Below are 25972 nucleotides of genomic sequence, written 5' to 3'. Positions count from 1 at the left end.
AGGCCGACACAGTCATGCGTCAGATCTTCCAAATACACAGTGCTGCCTTGGACCCACCATCTTTGTTTCATTCTATATCTGGTTTATCTGAGGGGATTCCCTGAGCAGAAGAAACCCTGGAACACATACGATAATAGATTAGATACAAAGCTAGGTGCTGCTCCCGGCACAGATAGTGATAGCGAACACCAGGCAGCCCAGAAAATAAATTGCTCCTTGACACGTCTTTAAAGCTTCCTTCCTTTTTTAGGTCTTGCACCTGGCGGCGCAGCCCGAAGCGCTGTCGCCAGCGAGACCTATAGTGGTCGACTATGCTTTCAAGGGCTTGCAAGGGAGACAGGAGATGGGCACGAGCAGGCTGCAGGCCGGATCGGTGAACGCGCGCCTTCACCACGTACAGTTACGCGCTGTGCCCATCTCCTGTCTCCCTTGCAAGCCTCTGCAGTTACTTTTGCCTTTCCTCCCCTCTCCGCCGTCGGCTCCACAGCCTGTCGACACACACCAAAGTCAATTTACCTCGCGCCACCAGCAGCTGGTAGAAGCAGCTGCAGACTCGGCTTGGGCAGTAAACTAACAGCTCTGTTCAGCAGCGGGAGGTGCACGGTCTCCAGTGTGGACTATGCGAGGTCAGTGCAGAGAGCACACAGTGTGGAAGCACTGCTACATACACCCCGCTTCAACACCGGTCATTATCCCGCGCATACCCTTCCCTCTCCATACCAGTCTGATCCGCGAGGCTCTCGTCAACTACTGTGGTCAGACGATGCTTCTCTCTCCGTGATGTGTACTCGCGCAGCAAACCCCAGGGAACTTTAAACCCCCGTGAGATCTGGGCGGACAGACGGGAGGAACCTGGCTCAACAGCAGTCCTGAACAAGCCCCGCCCCATGTTTCCTCTTGTAACGTATCATTTGCTTTTGTAATGTTTTCACTTGTATTTTTTTCCTCATGTATCTCTACTGTTCCTCTTGTAAAGCGCTCTGACACCTTCGGGTAAAGTCCGCGCGATATAAAAACGCATGAAATAAATCAAAAAAATAAAGCCGTCCCCTTGGGTATAGAACGTGCTAAGTCCATTGTGGCAACAGGCTGGCAGTGGGAGTGGTGGGGGAGGTGAGCGAGGTGCACAGTGGATAGCTCATCACTTTATTAGGTAGCCCTGCCTCTGGACCAGCCAGTCCAGCACCTCTCACCAGATCCCAGAGCATAGGCCGCCCCAACACAGGTCAGCTCCCGTCCCAGGAGGAGCGTCAATCTCTGCTGTGCCTCTCCAAGGGTAGCCAGTGCGCTCTCGAGGGCACCCCCGCAACTCACTCTGAGCCCCTGCCCTCAGCCATGGGCCGCACCCTGCAATCGCGAGCAAACCACAGGAGAGTACACAGCCCTCACCAGCAGACATTAGAGAACCCAGTCCTGCCAGCTCCCATGCCCGGACAGACCACAGCAGAGGACCCAGCTCCTGTGCCCGCTGCACGAACAGACCACAGCAGTGGGCCCAGCCCTGCCTGCTCCTGTTCGCACTGCCTCTCTTGTTTATGTACTTGCGAACATGCTGCATGGGTGTGATAGCACCAACAGGTATGCAGCCACTTAGAAATTTAACTCATGTTTTTCTGAGTGTGTGTTTCTGTGTAGTACTTGTTGTTTATCTTGTTTTCGCCTCTCGTTCTCAAGACTTGTTGCACATAAGTTATTTGGTGCGGGGTCGACCCTGCACTTCTGCCAGACCGCCGGAGCTGCAGGACGGGGCCCGGAGCAGAGATGTGGTGACAGGCCGTGCAGGACTGGAGGTGAGCCGGCTGGGAGTGCCTGCCCTGCATGCTGCTCACGCTCTGCCGGGAGATCAGGGCTCTGGACTGTGTTGTGTTCTGCTGTGCTATGTTAGGTTGCGTGTGTTTCTTCTTTGCAATTCTATGGCTTGTAGTCCTAGTTTTATACTCGGCTAAGTAAGACTACAAGTCCCAGAATTCTAAGTAAAAACCAGGACGGGGAACAGCCTTTACAACGCGGGCATTACCACGCGTTGCCATTACTGCACTGCTTTTACAACGCAAATCGTTTCAACGACTTGCGCTGGAGGGCCCTGTTGGCAAAGGAATAGTTTAATTTTCTATTCCAACACCTTCCCTACTGTCAACGTGGGCTGGAGTTGGAATAGAAAATTTAACTATTCCACTATCCAGCCCTTACAGCCCAAGTCGTTGTAACGACTTGCGTTGTAAAAACAGCGTTGTAATGGCACGCGTGGTAATAGCCCGCGTTGTAGTGACATACATCCACCAGGACGAGCCTAACTAGTCAAATGTTTGCTCGGGAAACTTGGCAGCTGTGTGCAGTAGTAATTGCCTGTGGTGTTATATGCTGTGCCATACTATTGTATGTCTTTGTTACCGAAAGCTGTGCTATGGTAGAGTATTGTCTGCGATTCTGTGCTATGTTAGTACATGTCATTGTATGTAATGTGAGCTGTGTTTATGCAGAGCAGCGATGTATTATCCAATGGTATGTCAATGCATGTTGTGCTATGGTACGTTATGCCATACTGTATTGTACTGTCATATAGCCTGTAACGCCTTGTCATGCTATAGTATGTTATGTTCTATAATCCATGCTATGCCGTGCTGTGTTCAGGATACTATGGGACTTTTTAAGATCTGCCTGTTTCAGGTGAGTGGAAATGAAAACGTTAAATGCATGATGAAAGAACCATAATTTCAGGTGAAACAGAACTGGTACATCCGGGCTCACTCTTGGTGTCTTGTTCATATTTCGCTCAATTGAATTTTAAACACTGCAAGAACCTTCTTGTTTTCAGCCCCTCTTCTGACCCTTGCCCCTCTTGCTTCCGACCAGCTATCTCGACGCTCGAAGCCTCTAGTCTAATCCCTTCCGTTTACCCCTTCTCCCCACCCCTACCTCAACGCTCTGACGCCTATCTGCACCCCCCACACACACACTTCCAATATCTGCTCTTCTGCCCGTTTATTCTGCCCCACTCCCACATTGCCGCTTTCTCCAACCTGTCACCACATTCTCACTCTGAGAGGTCAGGCTGCACTGTCTGTCTGCACTACCTTTAGCTGTGTTTGTGTTACACAGCAAGCCAGCGTAACCAGATTGGCGTCACCCCATGATGGGGTGACACCCAGTGCGGTCCGCACCCCCCGCAACCTGCTAGTGACGCCACTGTTCGATGGTCTGTCTGCTGCTAGGCTACCTCTACGCTACTGGCATTAAATAAAAGACAAATGTGTCAGAGAGGGTGCAGTCTACTGACCACTCTCATGTAAGGTTCTGCTGTTATCAGAAATGCAGAACTAGGCAGTTATAATGCTGTGTATTTGTCAAGTACATGTGCACATGCAGTAAGCATTGCACACGTTTGCTATTCAAACTCTGTTTGCGTGACTGTGTGAGAGATGGAGTCCTGAATCTATTGGAATCCATTCTAGATGCCCCTGATTTAGCATGCCACACCATGGACAGTGAGGGTAGTTCCCCCGATAGTGGAAGTTTATTGCCTACATTCCTATACCTGGAGGGTGGACTGAAGCAAGAAGGGTGGAGGAAGGGCTAGCATTAGAAAATTCATGGAAACTTTGTATGCAAGGTCTGCTGATGGGTTCTTCCTGAGCACTGCTATTTGATGGGTTGTAGGGATGAGGGGTGAATTTGCAGTTTTTGCCTGCCCGACAGGTAAGCGCTGCAATTCCAAGCTGCTGCTGTTTTAAGATAATACATCATTTTGCTGACCAGCGCGAGTACAGCGCACTTTTAAAAACGCGCCGCTTCTGACAAATGTAAATAATTTGTTTTTTAATTTAATTAGGTCTGCACTCTTGGGGGATTGCATTAGGACATACCTGCATTTAAAATTGGATGTTTCACCGCGTTCGAGCGGGTCTTTAGTTGTTGCCTTGGGGGTGGGAGCCATCTTGGGGGAGGAAGCGCCGGGGCGGGACGCCATTTTTGTTCACAGGCTAGTTGTTGCCTGCCTGACGACCTCGCTCGCTCAGGCTACTTAAACTGATCACTTCAGGGCCTCTCCCCGACAGGTAAGCGCTGCAATTCCAAGCTGCTGCTGTTTTAAGATAATACATCATTTTGCTGACCAGCGCGAGTACAGCGCACTTTTAAAAACGCGCCGCTTCTGACAAATGTAAATAATTTGTTTTTTAATTTAATTAGGTCTGCACTCTTGGGGGATTGCATTAGGACATACCTGCATTTAAAATTTGATGTTTCACCGCGTTCGAGCGGGTCTTTAGTTGTTGCCTTGGGGGTGGGAGCCATCTTGGGGGAGGAAGCGCCGGGGCGGGACGCCATTTTTGTTCACAGGCTAGTTGTTGCCTGCCTGACGACCTCGCTCGCTCAGGCTACTTAACCCTGCCCATATGCAAGCGCGCAGCGCACGCGCGCCGCGGGCGCGCCGTGGGCACGCCAGAGGCGAGCCCATCTGTGCCCATCCGGGACCATCTGGGGCCTGGGGCCACGATCCCTGGTCCGCACTATGTGTACACCAGTGCAGAACTGCTGGCCCTTAACACAGGCAAGGGCGTCATCAGTCAGGGCTGCGCTGATAGACTCAGGCAGGAAAGACTGCTGGCTGCCCTTAGTACCTGCCGAGGTAGGCAAATAGTGGTGAAGGCACAAGGCCTACGGTATGGTCTTCTTAATACACGCTCCCTTCAACGCCATCATCTAGATGTATTTACTTTGCTCGAAGATGGAGATCTGGATATACTCGGAATTACAGAAACTTGGCTTGAAGACTCCTCAATGCCGGATTTAGTAGCCTCCTTGCCAGCTGATTTCTCGGCACTCTTCTACAACCGAGTGGAAGATAGGAGAGGGGAGGCGTGGCCCTCTTGTACAGCTCGCGCCTATTGGGTGAAAGGTTTTTGGCCGAAAACCTGGCTGGCGCAGAAGTAATGGGGGTCAAGTTGAAGCTGGGGACAGATTGCCTGGTCATCTTAGTGGTATATCGCCCCCCGGGGACTTCGCAAGAGTTTCCCGATTTATTTACGGGACTAGTCTATGACATCCGCTCAAGATATGACAAAGTAGTCATAATGGGCGATTTTAACTATCACTGGGAAAAGGTACCAAGAGAAGGTCAAGCAGCTCAGATCGATGAGGCGTTAGCCTCTTTAGACCTGGCTCAACAAGTGATTGGCCCGACTCATGTGAGGGGACATATGCTGGATTTGATTTGGACGACAGTCCCAGTGCAGGGAGGGACAACAGCCCAGCCATGTGTATGGTCAGACCATTATCTGGTGAGGGGTGCCCTTTTAGTGGACAAACAAACCTCCACGACTGGTGGTGGGTGGAGGGAAGTCAGGAAATGGAAAAATATTGATGGGGACAAAATGGTCAATCTTCTCCGGGCCAACCCTTCCCCTAATAATCATACAGATAATCCAGAGATCCTGTGTAAGGAACTCATGGATAAAGTCTCAAAGGTTGTGGACCAAGTGGCACCTAAACACAGAATGAACATAGTGGATAGAGGACGAAGGGCTAGGTGGTATAACGAGTCACTCCGGGAAAAGAAACGCGGGCTTCGCAAATTAGAGAGAGCCTGGCGTAAGGACTATAATCCGGACGCTAGGCGCTGTTATATGCAGGCACTCACCTGCTATAAACAAGCGATTATAGCTAGGAAGTCCGAGTTCCTTGAGGAAAGAATAACAACTGCTACGAATCCCCAGAAAGAGGTCTTTCAAGTTCTTACAGAGCTGAGGAAAAATAAGGAACAGACTCCTGACTTCACCCTGGAAGACTGCCAAAAATTTCAAGACTTCTTCACTAATAAAATCACTGATTTGGTCACGGAAATTAGGGCGACTCCTAAGATAGACTTCCATGCCAGGCTGTGCCAGCTACACTGACAGTGACACTTCCACTAACTACCCTCCCCTTGATTACTAAGGAGAGGCTGTCTACTCTTATAGGGCGGGTTAAGTCGGGTTCTGGCCTGGATCCGTGTCCACCTGAAGTGCTGAAACTAGCACTTCCTGGCATGGAGGACGATGTGTTGAATCTTCTAAATCTGTCACTGCAGGTAGGACAAGTACCCGCTTCCTTTAAGGAGGCTCGACTTATCCCCTTGTTGAAAAAGGCGGGGGCGGACGTGAAATGTCTGAAAAACTTCAGACCAATTTCTCAGCTCCCGTTCTTCGCGAAGGTTTTAGAGCAACACGTTCTGACCACTCTATCGGAACACCTGGAGTCCAATTCATGGCTAGAACCGAATCAGGCGGGCTTTCGTGCGAATCACAGCACGGAGCTGGTGATGCTGTCAATTGTAGATGAGCTAAGGAACAGAGCAGACAAGAAAACTCCAGGTGCCCTGGTGCTGTTGGACCTCTCCGCGGCATTTGATACTGTCTGTCATGAACAACTATTGTCGCGGATGAGGGAGTCCGGCATTCAGGGCACAGCACTTGCCTGGTTCGCATCCTTTCTCGAAGGGAGGAAGCAGAGAGTGCAATTAGGTGACCTACTTTCCACCGCAACATCGATCACCTGCGGAGTACCGCAAGGGTCTGCTCTGTCACCTCTCATGTTCAATATATATCTACAGCCCCTGATTCGGATGCTCAACCAATTGGACTGCCAGGTGTACAACTACGCCGATGACACCCAACTCATCATCCAATTGGATGATAGCCAGGATGCCGCTGCAAGATTACGTAACATCTTGAGAAGCACGGCTAATTGGATGTCCGAGAACTCCCTGAAAGTCAACCCGGAGAAAACCGAGGTGTTGCCAATCACTTTAGTTGGCAACCCATGGAGTGATCAATTCTGGCCCAAGGAGTTGGGTACCCCCCCTGAACCGGCGACAGTGGTCAAAAGCCTGGGCATCCGGGTGGACGACAAACTGTCCATGAAAAAACAGGTCACAGCTGTGATCGGCACCTGCGTTGGCCTCCTCCGACAACTGAGGAAGGTTTCATCTGTGCTGTCCTTTTCCTCTCTGAGGAGTGCGGTCTCCGCTATGATTCTAGCCAGGCTGGACTATGGCAACTCGCTGTATATAGGACTACCACAAAAACTATTAAAAAGAATGCAGATTGTTATGAACGATGCTGCAAGACTCATATTTAAAAAACCAAGGCATACAAACGCCTCCCCCCTTTTGCGTGATTTGCATTGGCTACCGGTCAAGCAGAGGCTAATGTTCAAGGGGCTGTGCATCGTTCATAAGGCTCTGTATGGAAGGGCACCCAATTACGTGAAGGCACGTTTGTTTTCCTACAGACCAGCTAGGGAGCTTAGATCGGCTGAAGCAGCTCTCCTTGTCCAGCCGCGTTGTAGGTTGGCTACGGTGGGAGGTCGTGCATTCTCACACACCCTACCAGCGCTATGGAATAAACTGCCTCTAGATCTGCGAAAGGACATTAAGTTAATGTCTTTCAGAAAGAAATTAAAAACACTGCTGTTTCAGCAAGCATGGGGCGGTTCCTAAATGATTAAATCTGCTGTAGCCCTTGAGTTGCCTGTGGACCCTGTCAAAGCGCTTAGAGACCTCTGGGTTATAGTGCGCTATATAAATCAAATAAATAAATAAATAAATAAATTTTTGATATTCAAAATAAGAAAATATCTATGCCAGAACTGCCTTTTTGTCTGTCCCAGAGTGTTGCTTCAGGAAGGCTGATGACAATGAGGTGCTCAGATCTCATACTTCATTGTGCCCTTGTGGGTACTCCTCTTGCAGCCAATCACCTGCTGTTAGACGCATCACTTTACACATAGGAAGGGAACGTGGGAAGAACCAACCCTTACAAAGTAACAAAGAGGAGGTATGACCAAATAAACTTCAACCCAATATAATCCATCCACATGGATCTTCTTTCCTAAATATTGTTGGCAGCAACCAATTCCCGACACTATGCTGGTTACAGCACAGCTTGAGGAAAGGAGGAAGGTCTGGAGAACTCCGATAAGTAGGCTCAAGCGTCATACTCAGAGACGGGAGGGGAGGCCAACGGGAGGGAAGGTGAAATGAGGCATGACAAAGGAGACGGAGTAGGGGCAACTAATGCACACAGAGAGAAAAAGAGAGCAGAGAGCCTACCAAGAAAGGCAAAAAAGAGAACGGTCAATATATATTTTCTGTGTAAATACAGAAATGCAATAGAAGCATACCAAAGGGACGATAGTTCCCTGAAATCAGTAAATGAAGTATAAAAGTCAACCAATCAAAACTTGGTAACGTCTCTGGGTGGGAAAATCATATAATAGAGAGGGAAGCCAAAGTCAAAATGTCAGGCACTGGGAGGTAAAATAGACAAGAAAGTCACCCAATCATATGCAAGGGGCCGCTTTTTAGTATATGTTCAATTATTAATTACAATACTGTCTGCTTCAAGACTGCAAAAAGCGATTTACTCAATGTTGTATTTCTAACACATGGTTCCAACTCAAATACCTAACCCACTAGACAAAATGTACTCATTGCATGAGTGAGAAGACAGTACTCACCTATCAAAATGTTGGCAGGACATACATCTTGGTGGGCAAAGTTTGATTGGTGTAAGTCTTCAAGACCTTGGAATACATCCTTCAGGATGTTTTTGGTTTTCAATGGAGATAGGTTTTTCTGTCCCTCAATACTATTTTCACATAACATAAGGCACAAGTAATGGCGAGAATCATCTTCTTCTGTTCCAAGTAGCTTCATAGTATGGCTTCTGCCTTGGAAATAATTTAGACACCGCTGCTCCTGTAGGAATCTCTCATTCCCACCTTCTTTCAGGGTTATCTTCACAGCTACTTCAAGGCCATCATAGATGCCTAGATAGACGCCTACCCCAGAAGTACTTTTAATCTTGTAGTCGTCCTTGATAAAGATTTCCAGTTTCCCTTTGAGTGGACGCACCATATCATGGAGTTCTTTAAGTTTCTCCCCCCAGCATTTGCTGACAGCAGTCCAGTTTGTCAACATGTCATTTGGATCCACAGTCGCACCATACTTGAGAAGCAGCTTCACCAACAATGGATTATACTTGGTCAGGGCTTCCCGGATTAAATGCTTATTTTTTGGGTCAGCCCTATTTTCCAACAAGAGTTTGACTGTTTTATAATCATTGTTTTTGACAGACACCTGCAAAGCGGACCTTCCGGTGTTATCCTGAACATTGACTTGACCTCCACACTTACTGAATAAAGCTTCAACTAAGCTTGGGTTACTCTTCTCCACTGCTAGAAAAAGAACTGTTTTGCCCTCTTTGTCTCTCATGTTAACATCTGCACCAAAATCAAGCAGAATACTGATGACAGTGGGGTCTGAACTATTCAGGGCATGAAGCAATGCACTTCGTCCATGAATATCATGGTGATTCACATTGGCTCCTTTAGCAAGCAGCATCCTAACTATGCTTCTATGACCTTTCTTTGCTGCATCCATAAGAGCTGTCTGTCCACCAGTACTCTTGGACTTTCCTTTATCAGTTGCACTCCGCACCACATTCACATCTGCTCCTGCACCCAAGAGGAACATGGTTGCTTCCTCATGGCCATATAAGGCAGTTTCCATTAAAGCTGTGAAGCCATAATCATCTTGCTCGTTGATATTTGCTCCTTTGGAAAGAAAAAGCTTCAGGTATTCTACACTTCCCAGCATCCCAGCAATAATGAATGGAGTAGCACCATTATCCTTTTTGACTAATGGGTCTGCCCCCCTTTCCAACAAAAGATTAACAATCTTATCCCATCCCAGCTGCACTGCTTGAAGGAGCGGGGTCCATCCATATTTAAGTTTTGCATTGATATCAGCACCTTGTTCCAGCAGGAGGCGGACTTCATCAGTATTCCCTTCTACAACAGCCTTCCAAAGTAACCTGCATTTGCTTAACCCCGCTGGATAAGGCGCTGTGTTGACTTGCGACTCTGATCCGGTTTGAGATTGGATGCCTGAGACTGCACTATGCATCTCTTCTGCCACAGTAATAATTTCCTGTTCCTCCACGGAGGGGGCTCTTGACATGAAGGATCCCATGTCCTCCCCAGTTCATAACAGTAAAGTTTGCTTGAGTGGTTGGAAACACATATATGGCACAGGCTGTTATCTGGATTGTTCTGGTGTACAGATGAAGTTAATTGTGACTTCTGAATGATTCCCCTGCTGAACGGTACTGCCTGCTCTGATGACCTGCTTCATCCGGTTGAGGCTCTATCCGAACTGGAGAAATTGTGCAATTAATCCTAAAGCAGAAAGGGTAATTAGATTAGCAATATAGTCAGCACCACGTTACTCTACTTTCTTTCACAATTAGTTTATAGTTTACCAGTTTTGGGTGCAGCTAGTCAAAAACGCACTTTTATATTGGATATATGTAATTCTGAAACACTCAAACAATTCTGCACTGTTTTGTTCAAAATAGTGTTCACAGTTTTTAATTCTGTCTCCCAACCCCCAACTACGGTAACTGCATCCAGCATTGAAACTATTCATGTGAATCATCCACCACAGGGGATTCAGACATACCACACATAGTTTTCCCTATTTTGCTTCCTGTACCTTGAGATCATAAATGCCAGGTGTGATCCATTGTCCAATATTTTGTGTAATACTAAAAAGGTAAAACAAGAGGTATACTATAATTTTTTGTTAACATGTATTTTACAAAACATTTAATTCTTAATTTTAACTATGTGGGCAGGAGTAAAACTAGGTTTCGTACCCTATTACTATCCGTGATCCACAGGGAATCTGGGTGGACATAAAGGAAAAATAATTGGGATTAACAGTTGTGTTAGATCTAATCTACTTAGGTACTGTGTGACAACCATCTTTAAGACCGCCAAAGGGGCAATAAAAAAAGGGAAAAAAGCAAAAACATGGTGGCCCCTTGGCAGGTTTAAGGGGCTATAATTAAATCAGTTTCCAGGCATTTATCGCAGGGCATACACTAACAATCTAACATAAATACTGCAAACAATATGTGTACCTTTTCAAAAGGGACAGATTAATTTAAATGTGAGATTATAGATCACATCAGCTGTCAGTTGATCACACAAGAATCCATTAGTTCTTCAGTGATCTTAAACCTCCACACTGAACCTCTATCATCTCTTCGGGCCGTTCACAGAATCAGCAGACTCCAGAAAGCTGGTGGCACTGATCTGCATGTGAAATTTCCATCAGTCAGCTTCATTCATCACCGCTGTACTACATCTCGTTCACCCAGACTCGGATGTCCAGGAAAGTTCAACCCAGCAAAGACAGAATTTTAACTCAGCTCCAGCAACATGGACCATTTTCAAGCCCAACCATGGCCCTCTGCCACGAAGACGGTAAGATTCACACTCCAGTTAACGCCAAACCTCAAGGTATTCATCTCAAAAGCATTCTATCCTTCATTGCTATTTTGCATGCTCTCTGCCCAAGGCCTACAGGGGGTGCCATTTCACTTTTGCTACATGAGCTAAAGTTCCCATTTCAGGGTAAAGCTATGACAAGACACTGATGGTCTACAAATAGAGATAATTGGAAGCATCTTCCATGATTCTGATTGTTAGTTAATCCCATGAACGTATAACAATCCCTCCCTTAGCAAGAAACTGGTTGATGTGCTATGAGCCAGTAATGTTGAAGTGAAGTGAGTACCAAGCTACTTTGAAGAAAAGAAAAAGTAATGGATGGAATTCTTGAATTTGTCCAAGGGACAGGTAATTAATTATGGCTGTATGAGGCCCTCATTAGAAAGCAGCCATAGGCAAATTAGCCTTTGTCCTGCTCCAATAAGAACAGTCCAGGCTGAACTGCCAGGCCTGGTTCAAATCTGAACAGGAACAAAGGTAACCCTAGACTGTTTGTGGCCCTTGTGGACCTCACTCATAGGCTGCAACTTGAGTTCAATGGTGATTAATAGAATGCTTAAATTGATCTCGGTCATTGCTAATAACGTAGGGCTGCAGCACAGTCCATGGCTTTTTCTCCCATCAAGCTACCTTAGGCAGGAACCAGCCATAAGCAACTTAGCTTTTTACCTGCTCTGAAGGTTTTGTTGGTAAAAACGCATATTGGCGTCCACGCGGCTTGTACTTCCAAGAAGACAAGCCATTTTTATTAATTGGACAATTGCCACAAGAATAATACGGGGGTAGAAAGAACAGGGAGGAGGATTACATTCCCTTATATGCAGTGGTGACAGGAATAAGGAAATGTTATGTTATGTTATGTTATGTTATTATTATTTGTACAGCGCAACAGCTGCCCCAGCAAAGGGGCGTCCTGGCGCTATGAGAAGGCAAACACAACACAACATCAGTCTGGCGCAGAGAAGAACCTAAATTTAGACAAACAATAAGGTTTTGATAGCGCGTCTAAACTGGAGAAGGTCATCAATTGCCCGAGTCTCAGAAGGGAGGAGGTTCCACCACTTCGCTGCCAGTACTCGAAAGGAGCGGCTGCCAGTTCTACTCAGCCTGAAGCGTGGAACCACTGCCAAGTTCTGGCCCAAAGATCTCAGAGTCCGCAAAGGGACATAAGGAATTAGAAGATTCGCAAGAATTTGGGGAGACATACCTTTGAGGATTTTAAATGCCAGGCAGAGAACCTTGAATTTAATCCTCTGAGTTACAGGGAGCCAATGAAGCGAGTGCATCGTCTTGGAGACCGAGCACCGTCTAGGCAAACCTACCACTATTCTGGCCGCAGCGTTTTGAACTCGCTGCAGCCGAATGAGTTCAGCCTGATTTATCCCGGCCAAGAGCGAGCTGGCGTAGTCCAGTCGAGACAGTACTGATGCCTGAACCACCAGCTGTCTGGTGGGGGCATCAAAGAATCTCATTATAGGCCTTAGTCCTCTAATAACGCCATAGCAAGAGGCCGCCACCCTCTTGGTGTGGCAGATAAAACTAAGTGTTGGATCAAGCCAAACCCCAAGATTTTTTATCTCCGATACCGGAGAGGGGGTCACACCCAGTTCAGAAGGCCACCAGTCGTCGCCCCACAACCCCACTTGCTTGCCTACCACCATGACCTCTGTCTTCTTGGTGTTCAACTGGAGACAGTTAGAGTTCATCCAATTGGCCCTTGCCCGTAAGCCATCCCGGAACCTGAGGGCCTCCACATCAGAGTCCCCACTCAACGTGACCGCCAGCTGCGTGTCATCAGCATATGAGACCATCGTCATGCCCCATTGCCTGACGACCGCAGCCAGCGGTCTCACGTAAAGATTAAAAAGAGTGGGGCTCAACGAAGACCCCTGTGGGACCCCCAGAGACAACGGGTACGGTTTAGACTTGCCAGGTGGAATCGCAACCTGGAACGACCTATCCGTAAGAAAGGATCGAAACCAGCATAGGGCAGAGCCCTTGACTCCTACTTCCTCCAGTCGCTGAAGTAAGATCCTGTGCGATACAGTGTCGAACGCGGCACTCAGATCTAATAATAATAGTGCCGCTGTCCGACCCGCATCAAGCACAGATCGCAGATGTTCGACCATGGAAAGTAGGGCCGTCTCCGTGCTGTGGCCCGCACGGAACCCATTCTGAGTTGGGTCTAAGATGTTAGCTCTGGTAAGATGGTCTGCCAGGATACCGTTCACATGGGCCTCAGCAACTTTTGTGGCCCAGGGAAGCAAGGAGATCGGGCGGTAGTTCTCAGGTTTGAGAGGATCGAGGGTAGCCTTCTTCAATATGGGTGTGACTATGGCCTGCTTCCACCTAGTAGGCACTACACCTGAGGATAATGACAGGTTGATTAAAGACAACACCGGAGTGCTGCATAGCGGCAGCATAGTCCTAAGCTGAGCCGGTTTAAGCGGATCTGCAGGAGAGCCCGACTTAATTTTTAAACTCAAGTGGTCAAAAGCCTCACTTGTTATGGAAGGCAGGGTGTCGAGACGCTCACTATCTCTCACGATACACCTGTCTCGCACTAAATTGGACGAGACCATAGGGAAGGTTCGATATATGGCTTGCACCTTCTCGAGAAAAAAAGAGGCCAGACCCTCACAATGGGAATCTGAACATATTTCTACAGCCGTTGTCCTCTTAGCCACTAAGTCCTTTAAAACCTTGATTATAAGTTTCGAGGGGTTAGGGCTATTCAGAAACTCCTGAGCATAATAAGCTGCACGGGCTCTGCATACCGCTCTGTGGTAGATCTTAGTTTTAGCAAAGTAGCGGGCCTTAAGATCAGGGTCAAACGATTTTCTCCAAAGCCGTTCAGCCTGCCTACAGGCTCTTTTAAGGGACGCTAAGGTATCGTCATACCAAGGGCTATGCTCTTTAGAGCCCTGTTTAGACCATACCAAAGGGATCAAAAAGTCCAGAGCGCGAGAAATCCACACACAGAAAGCGTCGTACCCATCATCGACATTAATGACCGGGCCCAGGGGCGCTTTCTCCAAAAAAGGATAACAGTCTTCCAGTTTTAATTTATTCCAGCGATCTAAAAGGAGGATCGGAGAAAGGGACAACCATCTTCACCAGCATATGATCGGTCCAAATCATCTGAATGGGACAAAGTACTCTAATACCCTCTAAGTTGGTAAAAAACGGGTCAAGTATGTGGCCACCTCGATGAGTAGGAGAGGTCACCAGCTGGGAAAACTGCAAGGCCTCTAGATCGGCAGAAAAACTCCGAATAGCGGGCAAAGATAAACAGTCCAAATGGAGATTGAGGTCACCAAGGACATTACAATTCACACATCCTAGTGCCTCCGTACTAATTAGATCCGGGAGAGCAGCCCTAAAGGCAGTATCGCAGCCCGGAGGGCGGTAAATTAAAAGGCCCGAAAAGGTGAAGTGATGATTAAACGAAATTTCCATTCACATGGGTAAGACAACTTAACAGCCATCGCAATTCCCCCTCCTCTTGTACCCCGATTAAGCGTAAAGATAGCATAGTCAGGGGGAAAAGCGAGGTTCAGTATGGAGGAGTCCGAGTCCTGCAGCCACGTTTCGGTCATAAAAAGCGCATCAGGTGCCTCTGTTTTAAGGAGATCATATATCTCCTGATAATGTTTTACCAGTGAATCTGAACAATAAACCAAAGCACACAGCAGCTGACCAAGGTTTCGCACATCAACTTTTCCTGTTTCAAAAATATTTAGTGGTGCTGCTACTCTCACCATCCGCTGCCAAGGATGTATATCAAAGCAAATAGAAAAAAGAGTAGAGAGGCGCACTCAATAAGATTAGTAGCTCGAAAAGTCCATAAAATACGTAGATCCTCTGTCGTTTTTCTTAAATATATTCTTTATTTTCATTTGCATAAAACGGCACAGCCAACGCGTTTCATCCCCACAATGTGCCTAGGGGATTTCGTCAGGGCATAAACTGAACAATCAGGATAATGAAATAGTATCAAAGAAGATAGCTCTATCGACGCGGTTATCTGAGCTCGATCACAGTAGATCCCAGTATTTTCCTGGGGGAGATCTGTCACTCAGGTCCAATTAAGATAAAAATGCATGTCCCCCGAGTTGCAGGTTTTAACGGACAGGGTGTCTGTAGTTCCTTGACGCATGTGATGCCTTAGTGGAACTTCGCAGGGGGCGTCCTCCAGGGGGTAACAGGCTCAAGTGATGCCTACTCTTCGCGTTGTTGCGGAAAGTACCTCTAATATGGTACTCGTACTCCACTGCTCCTCCTCATGGAATAATGGCAGCAATGTTTTACCAGTGACCTGACATTCAAATTCCAGATGTCAAGATCCTGCTTCCGTGGCATGTGTTTCTGCCCAGATAGTAAATTCAAGGAACGAATGCGCGACGGAGTGTCCAATGCCCAAACGCCACAGGTGCAACGATAGGGGCCACAAGTCGGGGCCACTGGGGGGAGATCACAGACAGTGCACAATCCCCGAATGGCCAACAGCTCTTCCCTTTGATACCTAATTATAGGAGATGGCATAATGGTAGGAAGGGGCATAGAGTCCTGCCACAACCTGCGATGCCTTAGCGCTGACGGGCAGGACTCTGGCGCGACTCAGGCACAGCGAAGGCGCGCCCGCTGCGCGATACCACTGCGCGTTGAAGGGAGCTTTAAATAGGCGTCCCTCCACTCAGCTGGAGCGCTTGAACGCTCATCAGTGACAGCCCCGGAGAGTAAATGTAAATGTAAATGTGCTGGACTTGTAAAGCGCACAGCTGCCTGTAAGCGTCCCGGTGCTTGCTTAGGGAACCCGTCCTGGTATTCCCCTGTGAGAAACCCCGGCAGGGTGTCCACAAGGTGAAAGCCAGGCATCCCGCCGCTAGGGGCCGTAGTGGAGATTAAGCAAGCTATTGCCCAGAGTCGCAGAGTGTGACCCCGTGAGTTGAGTAGGCACCAGAGCGAGAATTGTCGAGTCCGTGGAATTTTTGAGCCCGAGACCCGCCGAGGCGGGGAATCGAACCCTGGTCCACGGTCGATCTCAGCTTCCGGGTCTGCCGCCTCTAACCACTGAGCCACGCTTCTCCACTTCTCCACCACTCCAAGATGGCGCCCAAAGAGTAAACACCACTCCAAGATGGCGCCCAAAGAGTGAACACCACTCCAAGATGGCGCCCAAAGAGTGAACTCCACTCCAAGATGGCGCGCAAAGAGTGAACACCACTCCAAGATGGCGCCCAAAGAGTGCACACCACTCCAAGATGGCTCCCAAAGAGAATCCCACCCCAGGAACCGGACCCGCCTAAACAGCGGTGAGGAGCCGTTTAAAGTGCAGGTAAGGGGGGGTAGAATAAGTCCCGTTAAAACCAGGGGAAAATGCAACAAAAATGAACTCAAATAGATACCAGGTTAATAAAAATAGTAGCGAGGCACAGTGAGGCGCAAAGCGCGATGCAGCGCGCGAATACCTTCATAAAGAAGTACTTAGAGCCATGTGTCCTTCAAAGTCCTGTACATGAATGGAGAACAGAAGTGAAATCCAAATCATGTTATATAGCCTGAAAAGGAAGTTGAAATTGTGCACCTTGAGATCCTGGTGACTTGGAAGCAGGTCTCTAAGAGATCACAGGACGAATGACTAAGCAAAGTGGGCGACTTTAATTGATTGAGTACAGGTCCATTAAGGACTTTCGAACAACACACACCGGCTTTATGTATATTATGCTTTTTGTGTGCAAGAATATATGTTGTTGTCCGTCCCGAGGAAGGTGCCTTAACTGTGGAGGTCCAACGAAATACGTCAATGTTGTTGATTTTATGAATCTCCAGTAGTTTCCATCACGTACCCTGCCCTCCACCCTTCAGTGGCAAAAACGAGTCTTTTGAGGGGCTAAGGACGGAGCTTGCCCTGAGGTATCACCGGGCGTCAAGAGCTGCACGATATCATTTCAGCTGTCTAAGCAATTTGGAGCCTAGACGTCCATTCGCGTTTCCTGTATTTCAAACAAGTAACAATAACGAAACATTTGGTAAAAGAACAAAACAAAGCAAACTGCCTTCGTGCTCTTGCAAGCTAAAGACGCCTGGTTTGCGACCAGCCATAACTTGGGAATTTCGACGACAAACACTGAATGTTACTCACCCCCAATTGCCGTCCACCTTTGCAGCCGACGCTTTAGTGCCCAGGTTAGCCAAGCTCCAGCAACAGCTGCGAGCAGCTTAGAGTAGGGCGCGCGCTGGAGCGGTGGGAGGAGCCAGGCAGCATCTTCGACTTTCGTTTCTACACAGTGACGACATAGCCCCGCTGGGCGTCGAAGGCTCTCTGCACTGTGAAGAAACACGGCAGCTACACTGGGCGGAGAGAAGCCACCGTAGGGATCTCGTATATCGTAGTACTAGTAACATGATGCCCGTGTCGCCTTTTCAAAACCAATTTGTCATGTATTCCTATAGGTTCTGAATCAATCCCCCTATTCCTGACCCTATTCTGGTTAAACTAACTATCAAGTTAACTAACAGTCAGCCCATGAGGCAAGAACAGCCCCCATGATGCAGATACCGTTATCTGACGCAGTCACACTACGGCACAGGAACGTGTTATCTGATTAGGTCATAACGCTTGAGATCTAATTAGACAAGCGACATTCCTCCAGCCCCTGATAAGGCATACGACGTTCTCATAACAAATCAAACCTATGACAACCTGGGAAAAACCCTGCGGCCATTGTTTTGATTTCACAGAGAACTTTAGTAAAGAATGTGCTAACGAGCAAGTCGTATGACATCTTTATTGACGTATCTATGTCCATCCTTACGTCAATCTCGGCACCTTTAAGGTATAAATATTGCCGATCTTGCCCTATGCAAACACACGCGTGGTGACAAGACGGAGCAGCCATACTTGCCGAAGCCGAGAGCAGAAGCAGACCCCGCTGGCAGCAGCCCCGCCTTCCTGACGCGCTGAGAGACGCGCTGCTATCTCAAGCCGAGAGACCCAGCACCGGCGTTTCTGGGCAGCCCTCGCAGGCAGCCTGGAATATCGAGAGCAGAGAAAGAGATACCATTCCTCATTCATCCTAACTTCCAGGTACAGAACTGAATAACCCCTCACAGAGAATTCTTTAGTTATTCACTTGGCAAAAACAAACTTAACTTAAACTGTAACTTTCTATTCCCGCCCACGCATTAGACTTAGGTCAGGTACACGGGGTAGGCGTATTTAGAAACACCAGTTGAGTACGTTTAGTCAAATGTATATGTGTATGTAAATATATTTTAATCATTTTAAACATCATATGGCTCAGAAACCATATCAATGTTTTTACAGTATTATTTTATACTATTGCTTTTAATGTATGCACTTTACTTAACTATAAGTATTGCAATAATATCGATCCATTTCTCATGTATGAGAAAAGAGACTGATCAATAAATAACACCTTTTTATTGAACACGCCCGTCTCTTCCTTTTCTCTACAATCTGATGAGACTAAGAATGCACGTACTGACTGAGTAAAATAATTGCCTTGTGCTCACACGACTCTCGAGATTGACTCTTGATTAGGGGAGAGCAAAGTTGTCATGTTCTATGGTTGTCAGAAACTAAATCCCTTCTTGTCTAATCAGGGAAGTTAATTCCTCCTTGAACATTCGAGAAAGTTTCTAGCGAACTCTGAGCTACGCTGGCAAACCCAAAAATTAAGTCTAGTATCGACAGTAGTAGACCTAGTTAACGTCTGGTCTAGGCCTTTACTGCTGTAGGTATTATTCCAATGCGCAGAGCCTATTGGGGAAATAGGAGCTACACTACATGGCGCCCAACGCGTTTGGAAAGGGCGATAAAACTAACGTAAGACATTTAGAGTAACTCAGTCGTGCTTTCTCACTCAGACCCCTTTTTCCATTATACTCCAAAGATGTCTGGAGTGGGTGAAAGGTAATATCCTCCAAAACCTCGCAGGAGGGAACTCCTATGTATGGTTCTTGGTATAGTCAACGTTGAAGGATAAAAACATTCCCAAAATATTGTGCATCTAATCTCTGTTTCCATAAAGAAACCTGATCTGCAAACAAACATAATACCATCCTGTCTGTAAAATGGCAGAGAGTGATGATGAAAGAGAGGCAGTTAGATTAGCAACTGAACTCGCAGATGCTGATGCTACCATGCAAGCAGCAGACCCGAATATAACACTCATTCCGGTCATTAAAAGGAGATCTATAACCTTAAAACTTATAGAAAATGGACTGACACCTAGAGGTGGCACAGTCATATTCGTAATCGAGGCACACGAATATCGGCAGACAGAGGTATACTATTCATGGATACATTTTCCAGCAGCAAATGCTGTAACAAAGTACTTCCACTATTACAAAGTAGAGGAACCTCCTGAAACGTACACTCCTTTCGAGGAGGTGGAAGTACCACTCAAATTCCAAGAGCATTTGCTCCTATTTGATGGCGCCCTAATACATAACAATCACATTACAAGGCTCGGTCCTTTAGGAAGACCAGGAGCAACGTGGCCGGTCTTAGCCGGATACACACCACATCCAGACATCGAAAGAATGCCTGCAGCAGAGCTGTTAATACAGCTAAAACAACTACTAAAAATTCATAGACAATTAGTTCAGTATGTAATGCGGACTTCAACAATTCAGCCAGCGATTAAACTTCCACAGCTGACCCCTCACCAGGGGAACACAAATAAAATTACACCACAGAACATCCAATCCTGCCTAGGTAAAGTTCCAGCTAAACGGGAACAGATACCATTCTGGTTGGCACAGAAAATTACCCAAATAGAGGCGGTGTTTCCTGACACCACCCCATTAGAAAAACACAGGATTCTGACTATATGTCTCCCAATGGGAATCGCACCACACATTGAGGACTGTGACACTTGGGGTACAGTCTTTGCTTCCATCTACACAAAAACGCACGGTGTTCCATCCATTTCGGTAATACCAGATGTGCTAAAACAAATTCAAGATGAATACGGTCCAGAACCTGCTTTAACCCTTGGTATGAAATTACTAAAAGACTTCAAGCAGGTCTCGGCTATATTATTAGCCAACATAAAAGGTGAGGCAGCAAACGTGGCGATCCGCCAGAGGTTAAAAGAGACAGATATAGCAGACCAACCAGCTGAAATTGCCAGAATCATAGAAAAATCCTATGAAGAACTAGGCAGAGATAGTCTAGGTGGAATACCAGTAAAACCGCAACTGACTACAAGTCCAGAAAAAATATTTTTTAATAATAATTCACCAAAAAAGAACTGGGATGGAAACAAACAATCCAATCCTAAAGAAAAGAAATTCCAGTCCCGAGGGAGGTCTCCCAGGCGAAGAGAGAAATCTCCAAACCAAAGACAGAGGTCACCGCAGAGTGACCCCTCTGGGAATAGATATAACCTTAGAAATAGGGATAATATTAAAAAACCTGATAGATATCAAGACATTGATACACGTCCCTCTCAATCTTTTCAGACTTCCTCGCAGAAATCGGAAAGAAGAGGACGATCAGAAGAGCACGCCAAGTCCAAAGACAAGGAACCTGCTCAGCTAAAAAAGAAATTACAATTTCCAAAAAAGAAGGTAGCCAGTATCAAGGTAGTTAAAAATGCCGAGAATACTGAGGACACAACTGAAAAACGGAGAATGGGCTCAGACAATGCTAGACAGCGCAGCAGAGGTGAGCATAGCTCGCAAAGTCCTTATGAATCATCTGGAGACAGTGGACACGAATGAATACCTTCAAGTGGAAACTGCAGACACCAGAGTTAGCAAGCCCCACAAGATATACGAGATAACATTACGTATAGAGGGAGATAAGACTAGGAAAATAAGGGGACTATTTTGGGATAACCTCTCAAAGGGTTATGACATCCTTCTAGCTGAAAAAGACTGGCCACCAGAGTTTGTCAGGGAGTGCCCTCATGGCGAAGAAGTAATTATGCCTGCCTTCTCGAATCAAATCCCGATTCATAAAAAATACACACTTGCTAGAAAGTGGGCAGTGGCCTTACCACCTGCTTTATATAAAAATCATGTAGGATGGGATGAGGATTCTCCTCCTCACAAAATCCAGTTAAAATCACAACCTACTGCACAAAGGCAGTACCCAATTAAGCAAGAAGCTAAAAAACAGGTAAATGAAATACTAGATCAGCTAGAATACCAGGGGGTGATTGAAACTTGCACCTCACAAATGAACAATCCTTTGTTTCCGGTCTCCAAACCAGACAATTCATATCGTCTAGTTTTGGATTACCGACACCTTAACACATGTTGCAAAACTTTTGCAGTGCAAAACTCACACAGTGCTGCACTAATGAATAACATAGTGCGCAAAAAATACAAAACAACCTTGGACATCTCCAATGGATTCTTTTGTCAAAACATAGCACCAGAGAGCAGATCTTTAACTGCATTCTCAGTAAATGGCACTCAAAAGCAATTCTGTCGGTTAGCCCAGGGGTACAAGAACAGCCCGGGGGTATTCTCAGCGAGAGTAACAGAATTACTACAACTATATGATGATGAAGCATTATCTTATGTCGATGACATTTACTTAACAGATGATGACTTGGAGACTCACTTGAAAAGGGTGAACACCATAATACTTGGGTTCGCTGCAGAGGGTTACAAATTCAACTTTAAAAAGTCCAGAATTGCCCATCTGACGGTCATATTCTTAGGATATGAGTTATCAAGTGAAGGCAAAAGCTTGGCTGACAATTTCCTAGAGAAATGTGCCGTAATCCAAGCTCCTAAAACACTAAAAAATCTACAGTCAATTCTAGGTTTCCTAAATTTCGGAAGAACATACATTGCAAATTACGCAGAAAGGGTCAAACCCCTTTATGATCTAATTAAACCAGACTTTAAAAGATCCAATTGGACTCAAACACACACAGAAATTTTGAGATCCTTACAAACAGACATGCTAATTAAAACAAAATTAGAAACACGTGATAACACACGCAATCTTGTGATTCGAGTCATCCCAGGGAGATGCGGATTCACATACCTGACTTCTAATGAAGGAGAAAAGGTACCAATTGCATTCAAATCACACTTGTACACAGAAGCTGAACAGAAATTCAGTAATACAGAAAAAATCATTCGTGCAGTTCAAACCGCAATAGCTAGAGAAAAAGACATAGCTGACGGTAGACATATCACAGTCAGAACAGCAGAATCAGCCTTTGAGGCATTAACAACACCGTGTAATTTACCAACAACAACATTGAATCCGGAATGGATACAATGGGTGAATTCAATCACAACGGACAAAGTATACTACTACTTTGATCCAGAACTAGAAGAATTAAAAAATCCAAAATATGAAAAGACGTATCCTCTGCCAATCGACATTCTGCCTCTACGACATTACGCCTGTGTAATCTATACAGACGGACATGCTCAACCCTCCGTTTGGGGAGAACAAGCATACAACCCCACATGTGAGATTACAAAAGAAGTGTGGCGCGGAGGTAAACTAAGACCTCTATTAACAAAATCACACTCAGTAGAAACTAATTCAGAACAACAAACTGAAATAATAGCTTTGAAAATGGCGCTAGATAATGCGGATCGCGAATTCCTGACACTTATAGTGTCAGATTCATATTACTGCGTCAAATCATACAACAAGGATTTGCAGACATGGATTCAAAACGGTTACAAAGATGACACAGATGCACCAATAAAGCAGAAATTGCTCTGGGAACAAATAGCTCTTTTACAAAAAGAACTACCAAAGACTCACGTGACACACTCACTGAGTCATCAGCGTGATGGCGTTCACGTTGTGGGGAATTCATTGGCTGAAGCAGCCGCAGCGGCAGCCACTAAACTGGCTCCCGTAGATCAAAAAAAGCGTACATTAAAATACATTGACGGTGAAACAATGCTGGCGGTGAAAACGTCATCAAAAGGCGACTGCTCAGCGTTACCGATCAACTATCCACTCAATTATACATACATAATCGATGCAAACTCCGTCCCTTTTGCTCGAATCCCTGGAGTGGGGGATAGAGTGATTCCAAACATGGACAGGAGAAACTTGTTAATCGCAGACGCACACATGGGCGAGGGTCTCAGACACCTTAAATTAAAAGATTCTCTGGAAGAATTACAATCACGGTACTGGTGGCCAGGCATGAGCCTGCATTACACCATGTTTGTAAAAAACTGCCCAAACTGCAACAGAGATCGCAGTGGGGAGAGAAACAGTTTAATACCTCGTCGTATCAAGGCAGATAATATTACCAGCAAAAAGAATGGCTTGCGATTAACATATACAGGCTAGTTTCCACTTATAATGTAGATCACCAGCACTCGGCTGACGTCCGGACTATTATACAAGATTTGCGAGTCTAAATGGCATATACGCTAAGAGCATGTTACGTTCGACCATTGTTTTCACTCTGGCACACCAGCCTGGGGGGAAACATGGCCAAATGAGCACAGCCCAGCGGGAATCTTCTCACTTCCTTCCTGAGGGTACTGGATGGTGTAAAGAAAAAACCAAGGCAGAAAGCAATCTATAATGGAAAGGATATTAGGTTCGGGAGCTGGGTGGGTCAAACATCTAATAAGTGTCCAACGTAGTCTAAATAACTTGCCAAGAAATTCTCTGAAGGGATTCAGTCCGTACGAATTATTATTTGGAACTAGGATGTTGATCTCTGACCTTGATAGTCAGACTTCAGTGGTTAAAGAAAAAAGCTTTGATGTCAAAGACCGTTTGGCTATTTTGCAGGACTTAAACAAAACAAGAAAAGACCTGAGCAACATACAGTTGAAACAACAGCCAACGACCACTGAAGAATCACCACCTGTCCCAGCAAGACCTGTCTGGATTCCAAAAGTCGGGGATCTAGTCAGGGAAAAGATCGCGGTAAAGAAGGAATTTGGGCCTTCCTACAGAAAAGCAGTTCCTGTCTTGTCTGTCAACGGGACAAGATCAGTTGTACTACCGCCACTTGCTGGTAAAAAGGAGAACCGAGTTGTATCCATCGACCTGGTAAAACCACAACATGTGGCCGATAACAAACAGTAGGCCAAGTGGACTCCCAATAAGTAGCAAAACACCAAGGTTTGCTACCAGCACAGAGGTCCTAACAAAAAGGCTCATCACATTCGAAACGCCTAAAGAAGAACAAGAAGGACTATGCAACAATGCAATAGAACTCAGACCTCTGAAAACCCAAATAAAGACATTTAGCAGAGACACACCAATCTATACTGAAGTACCAAGTGAAAATGCAAAAAACAGAAATCCTGAACCAATTGGAACAATTGACAGAACTGCATCCGGTTACTTCATCAACTTCGATGATTCCTCTGACGGCTTCAGTGAATCAAAGACACAGCCATCATCAAAATCCTTTAAAGACAAAGCTAAGGAACTTTTGAAACATCTGAAAGGAACATATCTGGTTTCTCTATGGATTGAATTTTGGGTGGGTTTTGGTGCATTTATCCTCATACTTTGGCTCATCATGGTATTTACTTTGGGACGCTTCATTGAGGGAAAATATGCTAAAATGGACACAGCAAGTCAGAACATCAACTTGGTCCTCAAACCACACACATCTTCACACGTCGAGAAAAGAGAACTTTCTTCAGCCAACTTCACAGCCAATCCTATACCTGGTGGGGTAGCCTGGGACAACACTGACTATGAAATTTATGGTCCGGTCGAGATCCTGAAATATCCACACCAAATCAAGATCTCCTTGAGTGACTTTGCAAAACCAAACTCATTTGCTGATGATTGGGACTTCGAAAGTATTAACAACATGATGTCTGACTTAGTAATGTCTGCTAAATTTACAAAACATGATTATTTGCAAGGTTCTACAAATTATGATAGTATGTATTGCTATAACCATTATGGTAACCATTTTTTACATAAATCTGCACAACCTAGAAATGTTTTAAGTTATAATCAATGGGAACATTGTGCTACACCTCCAAAAGGAAGCTCTAGAACCGTATATGACAAATATTCATATTTTTCAGGTTTTAACATAAGTAATGCTGAAACATTTTATTTTAAATTGTCAAACAAGACAGGGATGAAAACCATGATAACCAACACAAAATTGATATATTCAGATTCATTCTTTGAAAAAATGAATACATTTGGATTTGATTATTGGGACAAAAATGTTGATTTGAAAAGTGTTTGGGGTACAAAAGAATGGCAAGTACAGGGTATAGAAGCTTTGTTTAGAGCCTGCATGATCCCAGAACAAATGATATTTTTAAATGACACTGTTCAACAAACCACCTGTCTTGGCTTAGCCAAAATCAAAGATTTAATTAAACCGTCTATTCCAAAGCCAACAATGTTTAGCAATAACTCTGATACAGATGAAGAGATAGACGTAAACCATATACTAAACCAAAACAGAACACATCCTGATTGGAAACAATGGTTGATCTGGCCCACAGATACAAATAACTGTCAAGATAGATTCCTGAATAAAACACAGGGTTTCAAAATGACCAGGCCAGACCCTAGATATCCCCAAAGACATCACCCAGGGATAATAACAACCTACAGTGTGGGCAAATTATGCCTTCAATGGCTACAAACTTCCACACTGCCTGA

At 45.8% G+C, this 25972-nt stretch overlaps 1 protein-coding gene across 2 annotated transcripts in view; it reads right to left on the bottom strand.

The window, feature by feature from the left end:
* Positions 1–25972, bottom strand: part of LOC144755000 (2-5A-dependent ribonuclease-like) — a 300991-nt gene that overhangs the window by 209808 nt on the left and 65211 nt on the right. The window contains exons 2-3 of one of the 2 annotated variants that reach the window (XM_078643400.1): positions 17483–17691; positions 8497–10218 (exon numbers count right to left, since the gene is read on the bottom strand). In XM_078643400.1, coding sequence (XP_078499526.1) covers positions 8497–10012 — 1516 coding nt within the window. In that variant the 5' untranslated portion in view covers positions 10013–10218; positions 17483–17691. The remainder of the gene's footprint in view (positions 1–8496; positions 10219–17482; positions 17692–25972) is intronic. The other variant, XM_078643409.1, reaches the window with a different exon arrangement.

The sequence above is a fragment of the Lissotriton helveticus genome, chromosome 1_1 (assembly GCF_964261635.1).
Source record: "Lissotriton helveticus chromosome 1_1, aLisHel1.1, whole genome shotgun sequence".
In the NCBI taxonomy this organism is placed as follows: Eukaryota; Metazoa; Chordata; class Amphibia; order Caudata; family Salamandridae; genus Lissotriton; species Lissotriton helveticus.
Note: the sequence above shows the minus strand (reverse complement) of the source record. Positions and strands in the feature narration are given on the sequence as shown.